We start from the raw sequence: 27945 nt of genomic DNA on the forward strand, positions 1-27945 counted from the left end.
AAAACTATAAATAGAAATGTTTATTATTTTTAAAAAACCACAAATTGATGGTCAGTGGTCAGTTCCCATGAATTCAATTACCTCCTCTATGTTGATGCCCTAAACTTTCCTGCCCTAAACTCTCTGCCAACCTCCAATCTCACATCTCTAGCTGCCTTTCAGATGTCTCAAACCAGATGTCCAGCAGACATCTTCAACTCAACATGTCCAAAACAGAATTCATTCTCTTTCCTCCTAAACCCACATCTCACCAAACTTCCCTATTACTGTAGAGGGCAACACCATTCTCCCAGTCTCTCAGGCTTGAAACCCAAGAGTCACCCTGGATTCTTCATGATCTCTCACCACTTCTCCCCCATATTCGAGCTTTTGCCAAGGTCTGTCAATCTCACCTCTACAACATCTCTCCAATACATCCCTAACACTGTCACTTTTCTAATAAAGATCCTCATCACCTCGTGCCTGTACTATTGCAATAAGGTCTTTCTGTCTCTAGTCTCTTCCCCCTCAAATCTATCATAAATTGATTTTCCCTAAGTGCATATTTGATCATATCATCCCTCTGGCCCCCAGTAAACTTTAGTGGCTCTCACTTGCCTCCAGGATTAAATACAAAATCTCTTGTTTGGCATCCAAAGCCCTTGATAATCCAGCTCCCTCCTCTGTTTCTGGTCTTCTTACACCTCACTCCCCAACATGGACTCTTCAGTTCAGTGACTGCCCTTCTGGCTCTTCCATGAATAAGACACTCCATCTCTCAGCTCCAGTCATGTTCTCTGGCTGTCCTCCATGTGTGGAACACCCCATCCTCGGCTCACACTTACCTCCCTGGCTGTCTTTAAGTTCCAACTAAAATCCTATCTTGTTCTGGAAGCCTCCCCCAACCTTTCTTACTTCCAGTGCCTTCTTTCTGTTAATGACTTCCTATTATCCTGTATATAGTTAACTTTGTATGTATTGGTTTACATGTTGTCTCCTACATTAGATTGTAAGTTCCTTGAGGACAGGGACTGTTTTCTTTTGTCTACTTTTGTATCCTCAGCACTTAGCACAGTTGGGGCAGGTAGGTGGCACAGTAGATAGAGTCTTGGCCATGGAGTTAGGAAGACCTAAATTCAAATCCGATCTTAGACACTTGACACTTACTAGCTGTGTGACCCTGGGCAAGTCACTTGACCCCAGTTGTCTCAAACATCCAGGGACAACTCCAGTGGCCCTGATGTCTGTCCTGATCACTTGACCCAGATGGCTCTGGAGGAGACATTTAAATCCAAATTCCCTGAAAGTCATGACATTACCTCTTACTTTTATTTTTAAATTTTTAGTGAGGCAATGGGGGTTAAGTGACTTGCCCAGGGTCACAAACTAGTAAGTGTTAAGTGTTTGAGGCTGGATTTGAACTCAGGTACTCCTGACTCCAGGGCCGGTGCTCTATCCACTGCGCCACCTAGCTGCCCTAGACATTACCTCTTGATGTCATGGTCCTCTTCGAGAATAAAGGACAAACAATAACAACTTAATATGGCACATGTCACATAGTAGACACTAAATGAATGTTAATTGATTGATTGATTAAAGAAAGCTATCAATGGATCAAAAGAACAGGGTTCTAGTCACAGTTTGGACATATACTAGCTTCAAAGTCTTGTACATTTCACTACTCTGAACCTGTTTCTTCATCTGTGAACTGGGTATAATGATAACTCTCCTACTTATCTTGAAGGATTATTTGGAAAATCACAAAACTAGTGCAAGCAAGGACAAACCCAGGGTAGTGTTCTGACAAAAAAAAGCCATTGTGAGATTATGATATTTTGTTTCCTATTCTTGTCACACACTTGTACTGTTCAGTAGGAAAGATCCATATTTTTGTTGTTGTTTGCCTCTTTTGCCATCACTCACCTTTGCAGTGACATTGGGAAACAGGAAAGTATATCCATATCACCTTTTGCACCATATTAATCTCTTGTTTTTGGCAGGCAATGGGGGTTAAATGACTTGCCCAGGGTCACACAGCTAGTAAGTGTCAAGTATCTGAGGTCGGATTTGAACTCAGGTACTCCTGAATCCAGGGCCAGTGCTTTATACACTGTGCCACCTAGCTTCCCCCTATATTAATTTCTTTTACCATAACACATCATTTTAGTTCGTTCCATTTTAGAACCAGTCTGTACCAATCACTGTGCTAAGTGCTAGGAATACAAAAAAAAAAAAAAAAAGAGAGAGAGAGAGGCCAAAGACAGTTCCTGCCTTCAATGAGGTTATAATCTAGTGGAGTCAGAAAACATGAAATACATGTATGAACAGAATAGAGACAGGACAAATTTAAAGTAACCAAGAGAACTGGCACTGGTACTGGCACTGGCACTGGCATTGAGGGGTATCCAATGACTCAATTCCTTCAATACAATATTCCATATTTTAAGATATTCCAAAGGGTAGAAGAATAGTTTGGGTTGTATTTCTACCTGGAGGATTCTTTCTGGGCTTTTGCAGCTTAAAACTGAAATAACATCAAACGCATTCCATTTTATTGTTTGTTTAAAATGATTCTATTTGTCCTGGAATATCCATTTTTCCTTACTCACAAACAATTGCAAAGAAAACTTTTCTCCCTTGTTACTGCCCATTCTTTCAGTCAGCTAGTTAACTAGTATTCATTAAGCACACTTACTATACCTACTAGGCTTTCTTTGTGCCAGACTCTGGACTAAATATTGGGGATATAAAGGAAAAATCCAAAAGGTTCTTGTGATTTGAACCCTTCTCCTCATCTGGAATTGATTGGGGTTATAGGTCAGGTGGGATGAAGCAAACCAACAACCTAACCAGTTTCTATGGTCTTTTAAGTGAGTAGCTGGGTTGGAAGAGATATATTGTAGCCTTCTATCTCCAAACAGGTCTAGAATGAACATTCGTTCATATTCCTTACAAATTCTTTACCATATCATTATCTAGGTGAATCTTCTGAGAATATGACCACTCCAAAGCTCATTTGAAATTTTTTAAGCTTTCGTTTTCCTTTGTGAAGTATGCGGAGGCAAAAATCTTCAAAGTTCACTGGGTTTAAGATTCTTCTTTCATTCTCCCAAGACGGGCAGGAAGAGAGAAAAAAATAGTTCACACCTTGGAAATGCATCTCTGTGGGTTAAAGGTAGGTAGAGAAATTTTCACCCTAGAGAAAAATGTGAAAGTGAATAAAATAAAACATGAATATTGAGGGTTGGAGTGGGGGTAGAGGAGGTAATTTGGACTGGAAATGTCCCCTTGTTCTTACCACACAGGTTCTAGGCTTCCTGCTCCAGAACCCAATCTCAAGGTATTCTTGTGGATTTAGAAGACACACATGCTTCAATTTCCTTGTATTCACTTTGGCAGAAGACACAGCAACATAAAGTGGAATTCAGATTTACAGGAAGATTCAAGGCCAACTGAAGAAGTTGATTTTACCCACAGACAATCAGACTAAGAATAGGAAACTGATGAACAGGTCGACTCCGGAAATTCACTTTGGTCAGAAGTTTTGTGGTCTTTTTTATGTGTGCCATCCTGTCCCAGCTGCTGTCATGATCAGATAGCATATCCTGGCTTCACTGCCCTGCTTTGCATCAAACTGCCATTACTTCATTTCCTTAAAGAGTGGCTCCTCCGGATTCTCCATATAAGGATGTAGAGCCTCCCTCATTGACTAAGATTGAACTGTATTGTGTTCTGGTATACTCAGCCCCTAAAAATGTCTATGTTCTTGCTTGTCAAGAACTTTTCTTTAGGTTTAAACTTCAGTGTTTACAGAAGAGGAAAGAATTCCCTGCTAGTGATTTCTAGGCTAACAATAAATAGCAAATTCAGACTGTTCAGCAAACATTTATTACTTGCCTATGATGGTTAGAGCACTGGGGATAATTTTATTTTTTTATATAACAGTCCCTACCCTCAAGGAGCTTACAGTCTCTTTGGTAGGAGGAAGGGAGGATAAACATAGTTAGTAAGAAAAGTTACTTGGGAGAGGTGAGAGAAAATATATCATATTACCAACTAATTTAATTATATTTTTCAGGAACACCACTATAAAGACACTACTTAGGGGCAGCTAGGTGGCTCAGTGGATAAAGCACCGGCCCTGCATTCAGGAGTACCTGAGTTCAAATCTGGCCTCAGACACTTGACACATACTAGCTGTGTGACCCTGGGCAAGTCACTTAACCCCCATTGCCCAGCAAAAAAAAAAAAAAAGACACTACTTATTCTATTCACATTGTATAATAAAAATGCACAAAGGGTTATTATGTTGCCTTACATATATCAGGAGTTCAATAAATTTCCTCAGAATTATCCTTGACTTTTTTTCATCCTTAGCACTCAGTGCTTTTTTGCCTTTCCTTACTCCTCTTAAAGGTACCTGTTCTTTGTCCTATTCATTCAGGTCCTTTAGGTGACAGCTAGCTAATCTGAAGGCAGGATATGAAATATGATTATGACAGCAAGCTGATCTGAAAACTACCTCATGCTAATAGATCACTGAGTGATAATGAATTAATTTATTCCCCCTCCTAGGTAAACTATTTGTATCTTAACTAAAGCCTTCCCTAGATTCAAACTATTAATCAAGAGCTCAGCAAATTTGCTTTGGATCTCTTCAAAGAAGAGCCTCACATATACATAAAGAGTTCTCTTAAATTTTACAGATTGGAAAAGTGAGGCACACAGAGAGGGAAAGGATGGATATTATATGGTCAAAACCGGAACTCATAGCCTGACATGTGTAACCACTTATCCCAAGTTGGCTGAGTTCTATGGTTCTCTAACTTATCTTTCTCCCCAGCTCTTGAGAGCTTGTCCTAATCTGACTGATTAAAAGCATGAGATTCTCTGTTTTCAAGTCCCTCGTGTTATATATGAGGAAGAAGAGTTCAGACTTAAGGGAAAACCACACCCTCATCATACTACATAAACGGTGTCTGGGCCACTGGACCGTAAATTAAAGATGAATTGGGGAGGGAGGAAATGAAGAAGGGGGCGGAGATAATATAACGGAATATAAGTGACTGTGTCTGTTCTATCAACACAGGCACAAGAACCCCAGGATTTGTCACTTAGGATTTGTCAAAAGATTGTGAACAGGAAAGATGCAGACAAGAGAGGAACTTCCTGGACAAGAGACCAGTCCCTTGCACATGGAGAGAGGAATGCAAAGTAAGCCGGATTTTATCTTTTTAATTAAAATCTTTTAAGTAGAAATTATAGGAAGGAACAAGAGAAGAACAGATAGTGATTTGTATACATAATGACATTAACTCAATTGGGAGAGTTACAGTTGTCTTCTCCTGACCCCCACGACCATCATTAATATGTATTTCAAGCCTGGGTCCAGACCTGCTTCAGTCAGAGGGATATAGGAAGGCCTTGGGAGAAGGTTTATATCTGTGAAAGTTTACTGAAAGGTGAGAAAGTTCTAGAAAGGTAGATATTCTGAAGAATGTTTTTATTGTCTCAACTCAAATCACCTTGGTTTGTTGTTGTTTTCCCCTTACCATATCCCCCCTTCCTCCAATGCCCATAATTTCTTCTGATACTTCTACTTGTCCAGCCCAGATTATCATTTCAGGAGACTCAATGTTTCCTATCTCTCTAGGTATTATTTCTTTTATCCTTATAATCACCTCCACTTTTGACTACATCTATTCATTTCTTCTGCCTTTCCAAGTGTCCTATCCTCTGTCAGCTTCTTTTAGCTGCTTCTAGGACAAAAGGCGAGCAAGAACTCTGCCTTTTATAGCACAGCCACATAGATAAATGTGATTTATAGGAAAATTGACAAGAAAGAATTATCTGAATTGGTACCTCCCTGATAGTTTTGAGTTTCATTTTCTTTCTCTTCATCAGTATCTACGTATATATTATATATCTAGTTTTTTCCCATTCATCCTTTCATTGAAAACATTTGAATTCACTAGTCTTTCCTTCTTCCTCATTGTTTTTTCTTCATTGTTTTTCTCCATGTCTACTTCTTTTATTTCTATCCTTTCCTTTCCCAGATTGTTCTTTTTTTTTCATTACTTTAGGGCTTTGCTATTTTCATCTATATTTTTGAAAGTCTTTTCTTGAAGCTCACATTCTTCTTCTACCCTTCTTCCTCTCATACTCAAAAAAAGTTAGGAAATTGGGAGTAAGGGTGCTACCATATCTAAAAACTATTCAGTCATAGAGCCTATGGTGGGAAGGGTCAAACTGATGAAATTCTTGCAAAGTCTTCGAACATCAAACTGCTGTGTTGTGTAAGGGCATCTCTAGCCACTGACCAACCAATCCTTGGCTGACTGAAGACCTCAACAAGTCAAAGCCAAGTTACTCCTCTTACTCCTCTAAGTCTTATCACCATTTCCATGAAGCAGGTGCACCAAAGCTTTTTCACCCAAACTAAGCAGCCAATTGTAAATGAAGAGATGGCCAGGTTCAGAGGAGGGTAAATATCTGGAGTGGGGGACAGCTCAGAAACTTAAAATTTCCTGAACTCACAGTTAATTGCCTGATGGATTCGTAGTCCCTGTCTCCATCTCTTTTTGGCTGTCTAGATGATATGGACAATTGGACATCATTCTCATTGGATTTTACAGGAAATATGTGTATGTGGGGAAATTTTTCTTATCTTTTTTTTTACTTCTGTTCTGAAAAGGGCATTTAGGAAGTTTCTGAAAGGTTCTCGGAAATGACATTGGGGGTAGTGGAAATTCGCCTGTGATATGAGCTGAACTGTGGGCCAAAATAGCCCCAAATCAAACAATGTAGCTAATGATGAGATCCATGCTGTGGTCCCTGTCACTTTAATGTTTTGCTCATTGACTGTTACTGAAGTTGAACTGATATGGGTTGGAGAGAGGAGGGAGATGAGGGGAAACGTTCAGGTGGTTGAAGATGTGCTATGAAACCTAGTCTGACATTGTGGTTAGAGACCCAGCAGTGTCAGTAGCTATCAAATGGCATGAACTGAAACCAAACCCAGAAGGAACTCTGAACTTGTTAACCATACAGACTGAGCTGCATCCAGTAATGCAGCCCTTATAGGAGTAGAAGAGAAATATCAGTGTAGAGAGGCTCAGAGAAGAAAGTCACAAAGGACAGAAGTAACACTCCCCCTGTAAAATGAGAATAATCATACCTGTACAACCAAAGTCACAGGATTCTTCTAAGGATTAGATAAGATAATGTATAAAAGGCTCCCATGGAAATCAAAAAGCACTGTGTGAATGTTAGTTGTAATTTTTCACCTATGTATGGGTGTAAATAGAAAAAGAAATAAACAAGCCCCAAGGAAGCAACAGTTCATGTTCATACATGGTAAAAGTTGAACATTGAGGGAATATGCATTTTGAAGGTGTAATAATAGGGGTGAAAGCAACACTAAATAAAAACCATCACTAAAAACACCACTGTAAATGATTTCCAGAAATATTGCCTACTGACTTGTAATTTTCACAAAAGTCATCTGCAGAGGTAAAACTTACTTCAACTTAATTCAGCAAACATTTACTAAGTGCATGTTTAATAGTTTATAACATCTTATTTTTAAATAATAGGAATTTTAATAATTGATTAAATGCCTCCTTGAGCAAGGAACTAGGGATTTAAAGACTTAACAAACTAGCAAACAAACCACCAAAATAGTTCCTGCCCTAAAAAGGCTTACATCCAATGGTAACCATACTTGCACAAAGTAAATGCAAGCATACTCAAATACCCAAATGCATCTGTGATCCTTTCCATTTGGAAGTTCCCTCCCAAGATTCAGATGAGAGTTCATCCAGACCAGTTTTTCCTATGGGATTCTTGTCCATTTCCACTCATAAATTTGCCACAAGGCCTCCACCCAAATTGTTTGGAGGGCTGCATCCTCACTTTATCTTGATATCAAGTAGATATGAGTAGACCACTATAGCTTTACTGTAGAAAGAAAGAGCACTGGTGTTGAAGGGAGAAAAAAAAGATTGAAGCATGAACACTCAGGTTCAAATCCTAGTTCTGATACTTAGCACTTGTGTGATTATAAGCATGTTAACCTCTCTGAGCTTCAGTTTTCTCAATTATAATAAATTCAGGATAATCACAATCACTACTTGCTTCATGGAGCTCTTGTTGTGTATGTGGGGGGGGAAGTTCTATACAAATGCTAAATTGCCATATAAGGGTTGTTTTAAAACATTATTAGTAAAAAGAAGGGTTTTTTTTATCTTCATCCTTTTCAGTGTTTCATCTCTTTTTAAAAAATTTAGGGAACAGTTTATTTAGAGTTCATTGAATGCAACAGGGCTCAGAGTGAAGTGGCCAGTCAGTAAATATTATTAAATTCTATTAGACCAGTTGACCCTCTGTGCTGTTCATTATAGTAAATAGCTTAATAATATGGACCCTAGCACACTGAAGAAGAAGAAGAAGAAGAAGAAGAAGAAGAAGAAGAAGAAGAAGAAGAAGAAGAAGAAGAAGAAAGAAGGAGGAAGGAGGAAGAGGAGGGAGAGGAGGAGGAGGAAGAGGAGGAGGAGGAGGGCAACAACAACAAGAACAACAGGAGTCTTTGTAGATTTGGATTTTAAAGAGACCTTCTTCTCTCTCCATCAAAAGAATTTAAAAAATATATAGCCAATCTAATCTTTTCCTAAACCTAGATCTTATGGACCTACCCAGAGCATAAATAATAAATTACAGTCTTGTCTGACTCCCTTTATTTTTGTCCAAGTGCCTTTTTCAAGAATCTTTTAAATTCCAGACACCAAAAGACAGATGAGTAAATTAACTATTTAGGCCAGAAGCCACGAGAGGCACATTTGTTTATCAGTAGCTTGTAGATGGATGGCTAAAACATCAATTGCTTTCATGACTTGACTGATTTTCTTTATTTCAGGCAAGACCAGGAATTCCATGATGACCACTGAGTCAGAGGGCTCTCTACAAGTCCCTATTCCATGTGCTGTTCTCGCTGTTGTCATTATTGTTACTTTGATCATAGCAATAATTTCCTTGTCAGGTGGGTGAGCACTTTTTGGATCCAGTTATAGCCCCTTTCCTACATTAAATTCCTAGTTATCCAGAATGATAGAAGAATGTGTTATTTGGGTGAATGAATGGATGATTAAAATTTTTATTAAGGGTATATTAATTATGTGTCAAGTACTGTACTAAATTCTAGAAATATAAATATAAAAATGTGTTCTCTGCACTCAAGAAAATTATATTCTAGCAGAGGGAGACATGGTGACTAGGAAAGGCTGTTATGGGTTGGAACAAACTGTTCAATATTTCCCTTTGTGCAATTTGTTATCTGGCATTTTTGGTCAGAAACACTATAGAGAGGGGGCAGCTAGGTGACGCAGTGGATAAAGCACTGGCCCTGGGTTCAAATCCGACCTCAGATGCTTGACACTAGCTGTGTGACCCTGGGCAAGTCACTTAACCCTCCTTGCTCCACAAAAACAAAACAAAACAAAACAACAACAACACTACAGAGAATCCCCTTGTATAATAACATTATGTTTGGGGTAAAGGGGAATGACAATCCTTATGCCACTGGGTAGAGGGTTATTTGCCCCTTACTCTTGTGAGAGAACACTCCCATCAGTCCTACTCTTCATTTTATCACCTGGCTCAGCACACAGGCCATATGGTTCCATAGAGGTATATATTATCAGTTAACATACTGAATGACTTTCTTTTCAGTGGGCCAATACAACTGTCCTGGAAAATACGTCAGGGAGAATATATCTCCAATGATGACACCAATGTCTTTGGATCTTCCTGTTTCCTCATGCCCAGATTCCTGGATTGGATACCAAGGCAAATGTTACATCTTTTCTAACACTACAGGGAATTGGTCCACCAGCAAAAATGCTTGCTCTTCCCATGATTCCACTCTTGCCCAGATTGACTCTAAGGAAGACTTGGTAAGAATTTGCTATATAAAAACAGATATTTTAAACTGTTAGATTTTTTTATATAATTCTTGTTTGTGGATCCTCATAGCTTCCCTGTGAGGGAAGATTTTTGCATGTTGTTTACATGTTGTTTCCCCCATTAGACTGGGGGCCCCTTGTCTTTTTTATGACCCTAGTTATAGCACAGTGCTTGGCACACAGTAGATGCTTACTAAACAATAGTTGACTATTTGTGTAACTTAAAGGGAAATTGAATCACAAAGACATACAAGGTTGGGCAAAACACTGGAATATGGGCTTTTAATGAATTAATCTACAAATATTTATTAAGTGTTTGCTGTATACCAAGCACTGTGTTAGATATCAGAGAATTTAAAGACAAAATAGGAAAACAATCTCTGCCCTCAGGGATCTTAATTTTTCTTTTTAAGTGAGGCAGTTGGGGTTAAGTGACTTGCCCAGGGTCACACAGCTAGTAAGTGTTAAGTGTCTGAGTCCAGATTTGAACTCAGGTACTCCTGACTCCAGGGCCAGTGCTCTATCTGCTGTGCCACCTAGCTGCCCCCAGGGATCTTAAATTTTATGAGAGGGAGACCACATGGATCATATAACATGTACAAGTGCAAGCGATATGCAAAATATGTACCAAAAACCATAATTCAATTTAAGGGAAGCAGCACCAAAGGCTCATCCAGCAGATGGTTGTTTGAGCAGACCTTTGAAATAACCCACATAAGAATTAACTCCCCTTTGTCATTATCATGGTTGCAAAGTACTCACCCTGTGTTCACAGTATACATTGAAAAGATCACTCCATTGTTTAGGAGGGAGGATTTCATAGGAACTCAATCAGTTTCTCAATTACACACTTACTTGGAGGATGAGGTATATGACAACGACTTCCCATGTGCTTTCTTTAAGAATTTTCTCAGACGATATGCGGGTAATGCTAAGCACTGGATCGGACTAAGAAATGAAGTCAACCAGGCATGGCAATGGACAAATGGCAAAGAATTCAGTGGCTGGTGAGTTCTGAGGTGGAAATGCATTCTCTCATTGCTGGGGCTTAGAAGAAGAAATGCGGAACCATTACCTTTTCCTTTTCCAAAGCATTATTCTGAATGAGATTTTGATTTCTTTTCTTTTCTTTTTTTTTTTTGGTGAGGCAATTGGGGTTAAGTGACTTTCCCAGGGTCACACAGCTAGTAAGTGTTAAGTGTCTGAGTCCAGATTTGAACTCAGGTCCTCCTGACTCCAGGGCCAGTGATCTATCTACTGTGCCACCTAGCTATTCAGAGATTTGGTTTATAAAGAAAAAAATTGAAGCTATTCCACTCTGTAGATATATGTTCAACATATCCCTAATTTCATAGTCATCTATGAAATGATAGGACTTGGCCAGGTATTCTCTATGGTCTCTATAAGCTTTATATATATATATATATATATATATATATATATATATATATATATATATATATATATATATATATATATATATATATATATATATATATATATATAAACACTGGATATCCAGTATATATATATATATATACTGGATATATATCCAGTATATATATATATAGGCAATCAGGGTTAAGCGACTTGCCCAGGGTCACACATATTTGAACTCAGGTCTTTCTGATTCCAGGGCCAGTACTCTATCCATTGTACCACCTAGCTGTCCCAGATCTAAGATCTTATAACATAAATTTCTAGAGCAGGACGGGACCTTAGATATCATGTAGTGTAATTACATTATTTCACAGATGAGAAACTGAGTCCCAGAGAGGGGAAGGGATTTATCCATCTTCCACATCTTTGTCTTTGCATAAGCCTTTCTCTATTCCTAGAATGTTCCCTATCCTCTCTTTTTTCTTCTTCTTTTTTTTTTTTTAAGTGAGGCAATTGGGGTTGACTTGCCCAGGGTCACACAGATAGTAAGTGTTAAGTGTCTGAGGCCAGATTTGAACTCAGGTACTCCTGATTCCAGAGCCGGTGCTCTATCCACTGCACCACCTAGCTGCCCCTCCCTATCCTCTCTTAGAACCCTTATCAATCTCCAAGGATCAGTTCAAGTGTCAGTTCCTACTAAAGGCCTTTTCTGATTACACAAGTTATTAGAACTTACCTCCAGGGCAACTACTAGGTGGTGCAGTGGATAAAGCACGGGCCCTGGATTCAAGAGTACCCGAGTTCAAATCCGGCCTCAGACACTTGACATTTACTAGGTATGTGACCCTGAGCAAGTCACTTAGGCCCCATTGTCCCGCAAAAAATAAAAAATAAAAAATAATTAAATAGAACTTACCTCCATCCCCTTGGTGTTGTATATAGAAGTGCCAGGCCTAGACTCAGAAAGACTCATTTTCCTGAGTTCAAATTTGGTCTCTGACACTTACTAGCTGTGTGACCCTGGGCAAGTCACTTCACCCTGTTTGTCTCAGTTTCCTCATCTATAAAATGAGCTGGGGAAGGAAATGACAAACTTCTCCAGTATCTTTGCCAAGAAAATTACAAAAAGGGTCACCAAGGTTCAGACACAACTGAGAAATGACTGAACAAAGAGTTGATAAGGACTTCAAACAGACTCCCATATATGTGGGTAGAGAGAACCACTGTAGATGTAAAAGTTGTTGTGGAGGTAAAAGCAGCAACACTTGACAACTGATTACATTCAGGGAGTGGGGAAGCAGAAAGAGAGGAGCCGAGAATGATTTCAAGGTTTGGGTTCTGAGTGACTGGTGACAGTATCCTTGGAAAATGTGGCTGAATTAAATGTGTTTCATTCCCAAAGAGAAATTTAACATCTTTAGACATCTTTCATATTAGTTTGGGTGATGAGAAATTAAAATCTCTATCTGTTATGCCAGATAAACCAATTCAGTGCATCAAATCCATTTCTATACCTCTTCTTCAAGGGTTTGAGAAGGGAATTAGCATTTATATAGCACCTACTATGTGCTGTCACTGTGCACTTTACACATATCATCTCATCTTGATCCTCACAACAACCCTGGGAATTATTATTCCCATTTTACAGTTGACAAAAATGAGTCAGAATTTGTGACTGGCCAAGGGATGCACAGCTAATAAGTGCCTAAGGATAGATTTTAGCTGAAGAATTCCTGCCTCCAGATTCAGTGATCTCTCCACTCACTGCACACCACCTAGCTGCCTCAAAGGACTGAATAGGACTCTCCTTATTCTCCTCAATGGTCTGTCTGATTGCTCAGAACACCAGTTTGTTTTTGAAATGACTCTGTTGCCGTAAAGCTCTCTTTAAGGCTGATGCTAATTCTGGCCTTCTTTCATTCATTATAGGTTCAACCTCACAGGATCAGGGAACTGTGCCTACCTGAGAAGTACTGAGGTCCGCAGTGTCAAATGCCGGGAGGATCTACACTGGATCTGTAGCAAACCCACCAAACCCTGACCCGTGCTCGTGGATGTGATGGGAACTCAATGAAACCAGTCACTTACTCCATGTGAGAATTTCTCCATAAAGACTTCCATTCTCTTTTCCATTGGTAAGAGACTCAGGAACTCATTTGGAAAGCCCTAGAGGGGCCACTCTTTGTAACAGTATTGGTAGATGTACCTGAGCACACTAATGATGCTTGATGAGATGCCTCTCTAGGACACGGTCAAAGACTGCTCTGCTACAAAAGCCCAGCTGCTTAAGTTGAAACGTCTCCAGATGGAGATGACTCATTACAAGATCTGTAGTTATCATCACCATCAGATCAAGAACCAGAGGATGATGATCAGATAGCTGTGTGAACGAGCATCTGCTAAATGCAATCGAGCAAATTCAGGAAGAAGGGGAGCAAAAAGATGAACACAAAATCCCCAAAGGCTTGAGCAACAGCTTGCTACAAGGCCTATTTGCTACCAAAATGCTAAAGGGGAAACATACACATATTCTAACAAATGTACACAAATACAGTGGAGAATTTCTCCTGCACAGATTTCTAGTAGCCACCCCAGACCCAGAGCCTATGCCTAGAGAAAATTAATAAAGCAAGATGGTTTTTCAGACAGCAGTAAGGACCTCTTACAGCACTAAGATGAATCCAGTTCATGTTCAAAATTCTAGGAGAAGATGAGAAATTTGCGTTTGCAGATTTCCAAGGTGATGGACAGTTTCAATCAGGTACAGGAAGTCATTTTAAAAGGGGGGTCTGATGGATGATGGAACTCGTCTTGGATTTGGAGGTGTTTACAGTAGAAATGGAGAAGTAGAAATGAAGTAGTCCTGTTATGGTAGAGATAGACCTTTAAATAGTTTTCTCTCCCTAAACCAAAGAGAAAATAATGAAATGTCAATCATGTGCCCAGTGTTTTGAAAGATCAGCGAATCCAACACTTGCTTTCTGTCCATCTGATACCCAAGGTGAAGAAACACTTAAAAGACAACAAGCCTTGGATATTGAATCATAGAGATTTCAGGAAGAAACAACAACAAAGCTAAGATCTGGAAAGTAATCTGCAGGCCTTTTCCTTCTTAAGTGTTCTAGAACAGGAGGAACCAGGATGAAGGCTGCCTCTCAAAGACCTTACATGTTTCTCTTAAGTACAGGGTATCATCTCAACATTTATTCCCTGCAAAAGAAATGGAGTATCTTGGGGAACCCTGTGATAAAGAAGCATATCTTTCTGTGAGTCAGAAAACCTTACAGTTATATTGATTAAGCATCACTCCTAAGGAGGAAGAGCAAAAAACCCCCAAAAAACAAAACATTCCAGATGCAACTTGGAGGAGCAGAGGATGGAGTGTTGGGCATTATCATGAAGACCTGAATTCATGTCCTGTCTCAGATGTTAATAGCTATGTGACCTTGGGCAAGTCACTTCACTTCTCTGACTCAGTTTCCTCATCTGTAAAATGAGGGAGTTAGATTAAAAAACCTCTAAAGCCCCTAATCTATGATCTTATGCACTTTATGTTTACATAATGCCTTTGTTAAGTAGAATATTCTAAAACAGGACAGAGACTGAATTAAAAATTATTTATTAGTTGTTGACCAGTTAGTAAAATTGCACAAAATGGAGTTTCTGTGTGAACATAGCCTGAATGTAAATATCTGGAGTTGTGGCAGTTGTCATCTCCTCCTACCCCCACCCCTCCCCAAACTGTATCTCATAACAAAGACACTGGGTTCAAATGCAGTTTGCACCTGATCCCCTAAATACATTTGTTTTTATTTTTTTTTCCCGATAAATATGATGCTAAGTATCTCCCACTGTCTCTCTCTGTATGTCTGTCTCTTTTTGTCTCTGTCTCTCAAATTCTGTCAGTTGACTACGAGGGGCAAATTGACCTATAAAATCATTTCAATCTCTAATTTCTATGTTTTTGTTAAACATTGATGGGTTTATTTTCTTTATTCAAATATTAAAATGAACCAGTGATCTCATTTATATGAAACTTCAATTTTGCTGAAAAATCCATACAAACCTTTGCCTTTGATAACTAGGCTCCTATTTATACTATTGTACAGAGATAAGGAATAGAAGTATGAAGTCTGTTTAAAATAGATAACAATGCTAAAAATGTGCAATATATGACATAGCTATTTCCAAACTGATAGGAAAGAAAAACTGATTGTTTCGAAGCTGAGAAAAATCAATTTCTTCAGCCGATGATATATATTGCCTGCTGTGATCAATGCTTTTATGTGCAATACTACATGGGAATTTTTGTTTCTTGTCTCCAAAGTGTTTGGGCAGTCAAATGTCAGTGTTAAAAAGTCTTTAGAAAATAAATGGAAACTATTTACAATGAATTGATTCTGACTCTTTATAGAATTGTAAACTATCCGTTATCTGGATTTCTATCAAGTAGAAAAGCCAATCAATGATATTCCCTTATTTATGTAAAGTGCATTATCTTTTCCAAATGCTTTCATACAATATCTCATTTTAATCTTCACAGCAACCTGAGTTCACTAATTGAGCTATTGGGATATTCACTCACATTCTAATAGAAGAGACAACATATGAACAACTAGGGATATGTAAGATATACAGAGTAGATGAAAGATAATCTCAGAGAAGAAGGCCCTTGAAACTGGAGAGGGCATTTTATTATTAAGCACTGATATGGATAAGAATTAAACAGGAGACAAGGCCCGGGTGGGTTATAATAAGCTCCAATGTAAGAAGCAATCTATCTTTGCTACTGATTGATCATACCATGAACCACACTATCATCCATGGAAGAGGAAGGTTAGAAAATGCCTGTGTTGTGGGTTTTTTTAAAATTTTTTTTCATTTTATTTTATTTTTCATTAAAAATATAAATATATAGGGCAGCTAGGTGGCGCAGTAGATAGAGCACCGGCCCTGGAGTCAGGAGGACCTGAGTTCAAATCCGGCCTCAGACACTTGACACTTACTAGCTGTGTGACCTTGGGCAAGTCACTTAACCCCCATTGCCCTGAAAACAAAAACAAAAAAAATATATATAAATATAGAAAGTCCCCAGTGACGAAATTATCTTTTTTTTTTTTTTGGCGGAGCAAAGAGGGTTAAGTGACTTGCCCAGGGTCACACAACTGGTAAGTGTCAAGTCTCTGAAGTCAGATTTGAACTCAAGTCCTCTTGAATCCAGGGCCAGTGTTCTATCCACTGTGCCACCTAGCTGCCCCTGAAGAAATTATCAAAACAACTTAGCAAATATTCTGTAACATGTAGTCTTAGAGATTTGTCTGTGGAAAAGCTTTACAGTAAAAGATAAATGGCCTACTTTGGGGTACGGGTTGGGTCACACAGCCAGAATGTATCAGGCAGGATTTGAATGTAGGTCTTTTGAGCCCATTAATCTACCATTCTTTTAATTGCTCCATGGTGTATCATTGATAATAAAAATACTGATGCCCCTCCCAATAGCAAAGACACCTGCAATATATTTAAAAAAAATCACTCAGTTTAACCAAATTGTACTTTATCACTAATAAGGATGACTGTGATTAGGAAGACAATTAGCATAATTAATCATAAAAATAACAAAATCAACTAAAAACACAGAATTGTATCAATAGATCCAGAAAAGACATCACTATATCAAGGGATTTTCATTTCATCAACACAAAAACTCTCTCTGCCAGTGCAGCTTACAACCTCTCCATAACTTAGTCCACACAGTTAGAAAACAAAGAATATCTACCATACCCTTCTCTAGTGGATGCAAAAAAGTTTTTAAATATAAAAATATGCTTTAAAATTTTTACAAATGCTATAAAAAGTTTATAATAGCTCAATAAATTAAAAACATTTATCAAAAACCAACTGCTAATGTTATTTTTAGGGCATCTAGGTGGCACAAATGGATAGAATGCTGGGCCTGGAGTCAGGAAGACTCCAGTTCAAATCTAGCCTCAGACATTTACCAGCTTTGTGACCCTGGGCAAGTCACTTCAAATTGTTTGCTTCAGTTTTCTCATTTGTAAAATGATTTTTTGTGTGTGAGGCAATTGGGGTTAAGTGACTTGTCCAGGATCACACAGCTAGTAAATGTTAAGTGTCTGAGGCCGGCTTTGAACTTGGGTCCTCCTGAATCTAGGGCTGGTGCTCTATCCACTGCACCACCTAGCTGCCCCTATAAAATGATTTTACCCTGTTTGGCTCAGTTTCCTCATCTGTAAATTGAGCTGGAGAAGGAAATGGCAAACTATTCCAGTATCTCTGCCAAGAAAACTCCAAATTGGGTCAGTGAAGAGTTGGACGTGACTAAAACATGACTGAACAATATAATAATAATTTTCATAGAGAAAAATTCCCCCCAAAATTTAGAGTTGAAACAAAGATCCTAGGTCTCTTTCCTATTATTTAACATAGCAATAGAAATTCTAACTATCATAACAAAACAAGAAAGAGAAATTAGGAGAATTAAGGAAAGAGTGTTGGCAAAGAGGAGACCAAACCATGGCATTTATAGATATAACACTTGGAAAATCATTAAGATGCAATGAAGAAACTAATTGAGATGAATAATAGCTTCTTCAAAGTAACAGAACGCCAAAGGAAATAGAATATAAGCTTCTTATGGGCAGAAATTGTTCTGATGTTTGGGAGGACCTGAGCTCAAATCTGACCTCGGACACTTCACTACCTGTGTGACCCTGGCAAATCACTTAATACTAATTGCCTTAAATATCCATGGCCATCTCCAGTCATCCTGATATATATCTATCCACAGGACCCAGATGGCTCTGGAGGAGAGAGTGAGGCCTCCCTTACTTAAATCCAATTCACTTCAAGTCATGACATAACCCCAATGTCATGATCCTCTTTGAGAATAAAGGGCAAACAATAATATAAGTGTCTGAGGCCAGATCTGAACCCATGAAGGTGAGTCTTCCCAACTCCAGGCCCAAAACTCTAACCACTGTATCACCTAGCTGCCCTTTCTTTATAGAACTAGACAATATTTCAGATAAAGTAATAAAAGGTCCATAATTTCAAGGAAAGTAATGAAAACAAAATAGTAATGAAGAGGTCTAGCATTTCTAGACCTCAAATAATATGATAAAATAGTAATCATCAAACTAGTTGGTTGAAAAACAGGAAAATCTGCAGTAGAATATTAATCAACAAGATTTTATTATGCTCAGAGAAAGAGATTGAATTTCATCATAAAGAGCTGTAAAAGGCCATTTTGGTTGGACCTTCATGTGTATAAAGGGAAGTGATGTGCAATAAGGCTAGAGAGGTAGGTTAGTACCAAATTGTGCCGCAGTTTACCTGCCAAACAGAGGGCTGTGTTTTTCTTTTTTCTTTTTTTATTGTGGAAGTTCTTTGTTGTTTTGGTTTGGTTTTTTTGTTTGTTTTTTTTTCTTGATAAAAGTATTTTATTTTTTTCCAGTTACATGTAAAGTTAGTTCCCAAAATTTGTTTATACAAGTTTTCCAATTTCAGATTTTTCTCCCTCCTTCCCCTCCCTCCCCCCTCCCCTAGACAGCAGGTAATCTGATATAGGTTTTATATATATAATAAAATTAAACATATTTCTGAATTAGTCATGTTATAAGAGAAGAATCAGAGCATTGAGGAAAAACCTCAAAATAGAAAAAAACAGCACCCAAAACAAAAGAAATAGTATGGTTCAATCAATCTTTTTTTTTCTGGATTTGGAGATCCCCTTCCATCATGACTCCCCTGGAACTCTCCTGTACCATTGCATTGGTGAGAAGAATCTAATTCCATCACAGTTGATCAACACACAATGTTGATGATACTGTTTACAATGTTCTTCTGGTCCTTCTCATCTCACTCATCATCAGTTCATGCAAGTCCTTCCAGGTTTTTCTGAACTCCTCCTGCTCATCATTTCTTATAGCACAATAGAATTCCATTACATTCATATACCACAAGTTGTTCAGCCATTCTCCAGTTGATGGGCAACCCCTCAATTTCCAATTCCTTGCCACCACAAAAAGAGCAGCTATAAATATTTTTGTACATGTGTGTCCTTTTCCCTTTTTTATGATCTCTTTGGGGAAAAGACCCAAAAGTGGTATTGCTGGGTCAAAGGGTATGCACAGCTTTATAGCCCTTTGGGCATAATTCCAGATTGCTCTCCAGAATGGTTGGATCAGTTCACAGTTCCACCAACAATGCATTAGTGTTCCAATTTTCTATTGTGGAAGTTCTACAGAGCTACAAAGTTTATTGGATAATAGTGCACACATAGCCAGAACTATACTATATTATTTTGGCATTTGTATGTGAGATGAATTGATGGTCTCCCCTAGTTGGGGAGACCAACAAGGTGAAAAACTAGGGTAATGGCTATGCCATTGAAAAGAAGGGGCAAAGAGAATAGATGTGGGAAATGTTAGGGTTGTGGAAGTGACAAGATTTGGTGACTGATTAAAGATATGCAGTGAGCAAGGGTTAGGTGTTGAGGATGACAGGAGTATTGCAAATAAGAGTGATCAGAATTATCACACAGTGGTGTTAAACTCAAATAGAAATGTATCCCTGTGGACTTTAATTTAGGAAACCACACATTAACATAATCTATGTTACACTGTATTTTTAATTTATTCTATTAAACATTTCCCAGTTATATTTTAATCTGGTTCCTACAACACTTGTGGCTACAAGTTTGACACCTATATAAGGTATATTATCTCTTTCAGACTCTTTTATGGACAGTGGGTTAGTGATAAAAAAGGAATGGAAAATATTTTTTGGGTAAAGAAAGAGATTTATGACTGTTGGATTCCAGGGAAGGTGAGGGTTGGGGGGCAGGGAGGGACAGAGTAAATTCCCCCATAAGCCAAGATAAAAGAGATACTGAAGAATGATACCAGAACAGTCAGTGTTGCAAATAATAAAGATTTATTATAAGCAACTCACACTTGGGTAGCAGAGGTCTGTGATGGCAGGTGGACAGCGAATGGATCTATCCTGATCCCCATCCCACAAAAGTCCATGACAGCAGGTGGATAACAAATGGATCAATCCTGATTGGGAGGGGCAAACAAGGCATGCAGGAGAGAGACCAGATGCACACATATATTTCCCTGAGAAACTATTGATAAGAAACTCCCCAAGACTGTCAAGGACTGGCTAATAATATGACAGTGTGCATGGAAGATGTGCATGCACACATACCTCCCTTTATGTAACAGGGTGAATGGGAGGTCAGATTTCCTTGTGTGACCTGGACATATAGCTAAAGTCATAGTACCCTACAATGACAGCTCTCAAAGAATATAGGATAATACTGATATTTCTGAGAAACATATTGATGCCTAAAAGTAGTAGGAAAGAAACTTTGTATTCATGCTAATATATATATATGTGTAGGAACAAATAGCTTTCAGATAAGATTTTGAACAGCTTTGGGCAGACAATCAGTGATGGCATAAATAAAGCCTTGTGAACAATGTCAAATGATGCCTCACTTATGTGTGAATGGTTTAACATTTTAAAGAAGCAGAGAAAGAACTTAATTTGTTTAAAAATTTTTAAAATGAGTGTAAAGAAACACCTTTTCAAAGATACTAGAGGAAACATCGGACCATTCTGCAGACTTGAGAATTTCAGGGGATAGTGATACCTAAACTCATTTGCATGTAGATGTTTTATGACTAAAAGAAGGTAAATTTTTTTTTAAAGGTGAGAAATCATATAAGCATTTGAAAACTGTGGGAAGATTTGTAAAGGACTGTCGATTTCACAGGGGAAGTTTTGGGGAGATTTTTTTTTTCTCATTTATAAGTGATAGTCTTATTTAAGCCTTTGAAGATATAGGAATCTGAGTAAAATGAAAGACACAGAAGGATGGCTCTGTTGGAGCTGTGGGACCCAGAAGCAGTTAGATGATAGAAGACTTCAGCTGAACAATTTCTGTTTGGCCAAAAAGAGAATTGATGATTTCATTTGCCAAGACCTACAGTTATTACCTTTCATGTGCCACCTGGAGGTGGATAGTACAATTTTCTCCTGTTGTTCTCTGCTGCCACCTCTGGGTTGAGAGGGAAAAGTAGAGGAGGTTTTGCTGTTTGTCTTGTAGAGGTTTGCTTGTCTTGCTTACAGTCAACCTCAGCAGTGTTGAAGTGACTGATTAACAAGGCAATATCTGGCTGAATGAATAAGTAGCTAGTCTGTTCTATTACAATCAGAATCATCCAGTCTGATGAGTTCTTTGATTTAAACAGAAATGCTATTCCTATTAAGAGGTAATACTTTCTTAGCACTTAACATAGTGCTTGGTACATAGTAGGTGCTTAATAAATGTAAATTGATTACTTTCTAGTAAGTTTCTCTACATTAAATACAAAAGATTTGGCAGTGGAAAAGTAGTAAGGATCCACATAAGCAGAAAAGCAGTTTTGTATTAACCTGGGTATTTTATATTTTTATAAATGCTCATTTCTGACAAGTTTTTGTGGCATATAGTTTAGCAAATTAGTTTCAAATAATATCCTTTTTTCTTCATTTTTGGGAATTATCTTTTTTTCATTTTTGAAGTTAGTAATTTGGTTTTCCTTATCTTTTTAATCAAATTAAGTTAATGGCTTATTTTATTTTTTCAAAAAAGTAGCTCCTAGTTTTGTTAACTCAGTGTGTGTGTTTTGCTTTTGATTTTGTTAATCTCTTCTTTGATTTTCAGGATTTCTATTTTGGTGTTTAATTGATTTTCCTGGTTCAGTTCACACACTCCTCTTCCCTACCTTTTCTCTTAAGCTATAGTCTTCAACAATTGCTATAACTAAAGAAAAAAAATCATTTCCCATTTAACTAGCCTTCCATATTATCATTGGCATTATGAGAGTCTCTCAAGCAAATAAACAAATTGCTTATCATCTCACTTTAAATTTTAATGATCATTTAACAAATAGGAATAAATTCTATTCTGACCAATGAGTAGCTATGCTTTACAAAGCACATGCATGCAGTAAATTAAGAATTTCCCCCATCTTTGTGGTATATGTTATCTTGAAGCTTAAAGGTGCTCTGTATTATTTGAGTAGAATGTACTGTGGAGCTGTTCAGGTGATGAAATATATTTCTTTGGTGACTCACACTTTGTGGTTAGTCAACAGGCAAACTCACATAATTTTTTTTCAAGTTCTAAAAGGAAATGGCTACATTTGGAAACTTTAACCACAGTAGTACTTTCCAAACTGTTTTCTAAAGAGCTCTGGTTGTCTGTGTGCTATAAACAAAGGTTCTATGGGGGTAGAAGGGGAAATAATGCCAATTTTAAAGATGTTTTCCCCCAATAATACATTAAACATGAATTCTGTAGTTTAAATGTTTATTATATATAGAATTGGGGGGTGTATAAAAGTAGAAATCTTTTTTTTTCTGCCTTGCTTCTTTATCCTAATAGTATATTTGGAGGTTCTATCAGTAAATTTTATATTCAAAAATGTTCTATTTATTTGGGAAATGCTGAACTAAAGTAATGATAAGGCTTTTCCCCCTTTGTTGGTATGTCCAGTGCTAAGAGATATGAAATATTATCTAATCCAATTCATGGCACCAGTTTCCTTTACTGCTGATAAAAAGAGGAAGTAAAAATTCTAAGAAAATATACGGGTCCAAAAAATCACTAATATTGCTTTGCAGGAAGTGTGTAAAAGAATATCATTTACACATCTCATCTTGACAGTATATACATACAAGAGGAGATTATAAAACATCAAAGTTGGTCATTTTTATATTGTCCACCCATAAGAGAACTTGAAGTTATGGGAAAACACATGATTCCGTCATTTGAATTGAATTCCAGATTAAAGTTTGCTAGGTCACTCTGGAAAATGGTCTAAAATGGTCTTAAAAATCTCCAGGCAGGGGGAGCATTAGAAACCTTGTCAATAAATAGAGGACTAAAACAAGGATGTCTCCTTTCCCTTCTATTATTTGACATTGTTCTAGAAATGCTAGCAATGCCAATAAGACAAAAGAAAAGAATCAAAGGCATAAAGATAGGCAAAGAGGGGGCAGCTAGATGGCGCAGTGGTTAAAGCACCAGCCCTGGATTCAGAAGTACCTGAGTTCAAATCTGGCCTCAGACACTTGACACTTACTAGCTGTGTGACCCTGGGCAAGTCACTTAACCCCCATTGCCTGCAAAAAAAAAAAAGATAGGCAAAGAGGAGACAAAAATACCCTTATTTGATGATGACCTGATAATAAATTTACAAATCCCAGGAATGTATAAGTGTACAAAATAACCTTGAAATATCAATAACATATTTATATAGAAATAACAAAATCCAAAAGGAATAATAGAAGTCACAATCAAAATAATTGTAAAATGCATAATTGTCTGTGATGAATTGGAGTAGAAAGATACTAAGGGATATTGCATTAATCCATGCAAAATATGATGAGGGAATGCATTAGGATGGTGGCAGTGTCAGCAGAGAGAAAGAGATTTATACAAGAAGAGATAGTAAGAGATACCTCATTTAAAACAACTATAGACAATATAAAATACCTGGGAGTAACATCTGCCAAAACAAACCCAGGAACTATATGAACAAAATTTTATATATGTGTGTGTGTGTGTATATATGTATTTATATATGTATGTATATATATGTGTATATATAAAAATTTTTTATACAAAAAAATCAGATTTAAATAATTGGATAAATATTAATTATTCATGGATAGGCAAGGTCAATATACTAATAATGACAATTTTACCTAAACTAATTTATATATTCAATTTCATCCCAATTAAATTAGCAAAACATTTATTTAACTGAATTAGAAAAAACAACAAAAGTTCATTTGGAAGAACAAAGAATCAGGAATGTACAAGGAACTAATGAAAAAATATGTAAAGGAAGGGGGGTTTAGCAATCTTAAACTATCTTATAACACTGTAGTTTGTTTTTTTTTTTGGTGAGGCAATTGGGGTTAAGTGACTTGCCGAAGGTCACACAGCTAGTAAGTGTTAAGTGTCTGAGGCCGAATTTGAACTCAGGTACTCTTGAATCCAGGGCCAGTGCTTTATCCACTGCTCCATCTAGCTGCCCCCAACACTATAATTATTAAAACTATCTGGTACTGGCTAAGAAATAGAAAGGCAAATCAATGGAACAGAGTAGACATACAATTTATAGCAGTAATTAAATATAGTAACCTTGTATTTGGCAAGTGTAAAGACTTAAAATTTGGGGATAAGAGTTCATTATTTGGTAAAAATTCTTGGGGCACAAAATTGGGCACAAACCAATATCTTATACCTTTTGCCTAGACAAGATCAAAATAGACATATGACCTAGTTATAAAGAGAGATATTACAAGAAAAAATGAAGAACATGGGTAGGTGAACAATTTATGAATAAATAAGAGATAGGGGGCAGCTGGGTGGTGCAGTGGATAAAGCACTGGCCCTGGATTCAGGAGGACCTGAGTTCAAATCTGGCCTCAGACACTTGACACTTACTAGCTGTGTGACCCTGGGCAAGTCACTTAACCTTCATTGCTCCACTCAAAAAGAAAGAAAGAAAGAAAGAAAGAAAGAAAGAAAGAAAGAAAGAAAGAAAGAAGGAAAAAAAGAAAGAAAGAAAGAAAGAAAGAAAGAAAGAAAGAAAGAAAGAAAGAAAGAAAGAAAGAAAGAAAGAAAGAAAGAAAGAAAGAAAGAAAGAAAGAAAGGAAGGAAGGAAGAAAGAAAGGAAGGAAGAAAGAAAGGAAGGAAGAAAGAAAGGAAGGAAGAAAGAATGAAGAGATAGAGGGCAGTGTGAAATATAAAACAGTTAATTTCCATTACATTAAATTAAAAGGGTTTTGTAGAAATAAAACAAATGTAGCCAAGATCAGAAGGAAAACAGAAAATTAGAAAAAAAAAAACAATTTATAAACAGATTCTCAAATAAAGGTCTACCCATTTTGGAGAGCAACCTGGAATTATGCTTAAAGAATTATTAAACTTTCTATACACTTTGATGTAGCAATACCACAATTAGATCTGTTTCCCAAGATGATTAGGGAAAAAGGAAAAGAATGGATACATTTTTAAATATTTATAGTAACCTTCCTTGTAATGGCAAAGAACTGGAAGTTACAGGAATGCCTATCAATTGGGGAATTGCTGAACAAGTTGTGGTATATGATTGTGTTAGTACACTATTGTGCTATAAGAAATGATGAGCTCAATAACCTTAGAAAAACTTGGATAGACTTGCATGAAATAATGAAGAGTGAAATGAGTAGAACCTAGAGAATGTATATAGTTACAACAATATTGTTTTAGGAACAACTTTTAGTGACTAAGTCATTTTGACTATTATAAATACCCAAATTAACTACAAAAGTCATATGAAGAAAGATACTATCTGCATCCAGAGAAAGAACTGATAATAGATGTATATATGGAATGGTTTTACATATATGCACATATATACATATATATACACACATTTATACATGTATACACACACACACACACATATATATATATACATGCATTTGTATTTAATGGCAGCCATTTCAGGGCAGAAAGGGGGGAGGGAAGAAAAAAGGGGGAAAAAAGAAAATTACATGATATTTTTATTATATATTTTAAAAGAACAGCAAATTGTACATAATAGATTTGCAGTTTCATGCACAATCATCTTTTTCCCCCTATTCTACTATGTTATGGAAATGCTTGTTTTATTTCTTAAGTTCAGAACAAAATAAATGAAATTTTTAGAAAAGAGACATTGGGTACAAATGAATCACCAAGCAAAATAGTAGAGAGGGAAATGAGAACAGGGTTCAGAATAGAGCCTTGAGGAACACTTAAAGTAATCAGGTATGACCTGTATAGAGATCCAGCAAAAGAGACAGTGGAGCAGTCAGACAGGTAAGGAGAGAACATAATAGGAGAAAGAAAAAACACACAAAGAAGAGTATATCAAAGAGAAGAGGATGGCTAACAGTATCAAAGGGCACAGAGAGGCCAAGGAGGAAGGAAGGATGGAGAAGAAGTCATTATAGATAGATAGATAGATAGATAGATAGATAGATAGATAGATAGATAGATAGATAGATAGATAGATAGATATAGACATAGAGATAGAGATAGAGATAGAGATAGAGATAGAGATAGAGATAGAGATCTTGCCTAGGTAAAATGTTTATGCCCAATTTCTGTCAGACTGTTTTCTAGTTTCCCCATGAATTTTTACCAAATAATGAATTCTTATCCCAAAATTTATATTTATTTTACTTTTTCCAGTTACACGTAAGAGTAGTTTTCAACATTCATTTTCATAAGATTTAGAGTTCCAAATTTTTCTCCTTCCCTCCCTTTCCTCCCCTTTCCTCCCCTTACCAATCTGTAATTTATCTTGGAATGTTTCTGAAGATATTCTACTCCTTCTGTCAATTCTATAAATTTCTGTGCTTGAATTTCCAGTGCAATTATAGACAATGCCAATACAGAAGGCTTTGCTTTAGAAAACATAATTCTACAGTGGCATGCCTTAAACTGAGCTTCCAATCTTTCAAAACTCAGGTTCTTTCTCCTTTCAAATGGTAAGTTTTCATGAATGAGTGAATAATAGAGCTGTAGAAACTGAAAGGCAATAGTAGCTTTGACTTTCCAACACACCTTCTCCAATACAATCTTTTCCATCCTCATCAGGTCAGAAACTGTGAATTTATATTGGCTTATTCAGATCAAATCAGTAGCTAACGGGATATTTCTCTCTTCTTCTATTGATTTCACAGCCAGATAGAAGCAACTTAATCCCACACATCCAAGATGTTTGGGCTGTACCTTCTTTCTGGATAGAAATCTGTCCAGTAAATTCACAGCTAGAGAGAAAGTCTTTGTGTCAAAACCAAAGAACTGAGTTAGGCTAAGAAGGTCTTTCACTTCAAAGTCCCTCAGTCTTGCAGTCATCCGAAGGCCATTATCATGAGAAGATTCAATTAGTCTCAAGCCACAGACCTTTGACTGACATCTGGACTCCTGTTCCAACAGAACATTCAGCTGGTGCAGCAGTTTCTGAGCTTCAGTTGTTACCAGTGCCTCTATCATCTTGAGCTCCTCGTGTTTTCTCCTCCTGTTAGCCATTCCTCTTCCTCCGTAGCAAGCCTCCCTGCTGGGGCCTGTCCTCTCCTCACCCTGAAAAATTAGTCCAAATGTCCCGGACGATGCAGGAACTAAATAGGGGAGAGGGGCCCAGGGGGGAGATGATGGAGGAGGTTTCTGGGACAGCAGCTCCAGCGAGCTGAGAATGACACCAGTCCCAGGTCCCAGAGTGCTGAGGCCATCAACCAATCTGATATAGGTTATATATGTACAATCCACAAGTACCCTTTTTATTAGTTCTTTCTATGGGGGTGGATAGTATGCTTCATCATCAGTCCCTTGGGATTGTCTTGGATCATTGTATTGCTGAGAATAGTTAAGTCATTCACAATTGCTCAGAACAATACTGCTGTCACTATGTACAATGTTCTCCCAGTTTTGCTGACTTCACTATATACATCAGTTCATATGAGTCTTTCCAGGTTTTTCTGTGATCATCCTTTTTGTAATTTCTTAAAG

The 27945-nt window shown here is 37.4% G+C and overlaps 1 protein-coding gene and 1 pseudogene across 1 annotated transcript; one reads left to right on the forward strand and one right to left on the reverse strand.

Moving 5' to 3' along the window:
- Positions 1-5126: 5126 nt before the first annotated feature.
- LOC122728904 (early activation antigen CD69-like) lies at positions 5127-13359 on the forward strand. Its single transcript, XM_043967613.1, has 5 exons — positions 5127-5193; positions 8894-9016; positions 9706-9929; positions 10842-10945; positions 13248-13359. The coding sequence occupies exons 1-5, from the start codon at positions 5127-5129 to the stop codon at positions 13357-13359; spliced, it is 630 nt and encodes a 209-aa protein (XP_043823548.1).
- A 174-nt stretch (positions 13360-13533) lies between these two features.
- LOC122728905 lies at positions 13534-27438 on the reverse strand (annotated as a pseudogene).
- Between the last annotated feature and the right edge of the window lie 507 nt (positions 27439-27945).

Source organism: Dromiciops gliroides, chromosome 5 (genome assembly GCF_019393635.1).
Source record: "Dromiciops gliroides isolate mDroGli1 chromosome 5, mDroGli1.pri, whole genome shotgun sequence".
Lineage (NCBI taxonomy): Eukaryota > Metazoa > Chordata > Mammalia > Microbiotheria > Microbiotheriidae > Dromiciops > Dromiciops gliroides.

What these genes read in the sequence shown, in the direction of transcription:
- LOC122728904 (XM_043967613.1), top strand. Translation starts at nt 5,127, where the DNA reads ATGCAGACAAGAGAGGAACTTCCTGGACAAGAGACCAGTCCCTTGCAC. An exon ending in TTGACTCTAAGGAAGACTTG is followed by an intron (nt 9,930 to 10,841) that starts GTAAGAATTTGC and finishes GCTTTCTTTAAG; the next exon opens with AATTTTCTCAGACGATATGC. An exon ending in GGCAAAGAATTCAGTGGCTG is followed by an intron (nt 10,946 to 13,247) that starts GTGAGTTCTGAG and finishes CATTCATTATAG; the next exon opens with GTTCAACCTCACAGGATCAG.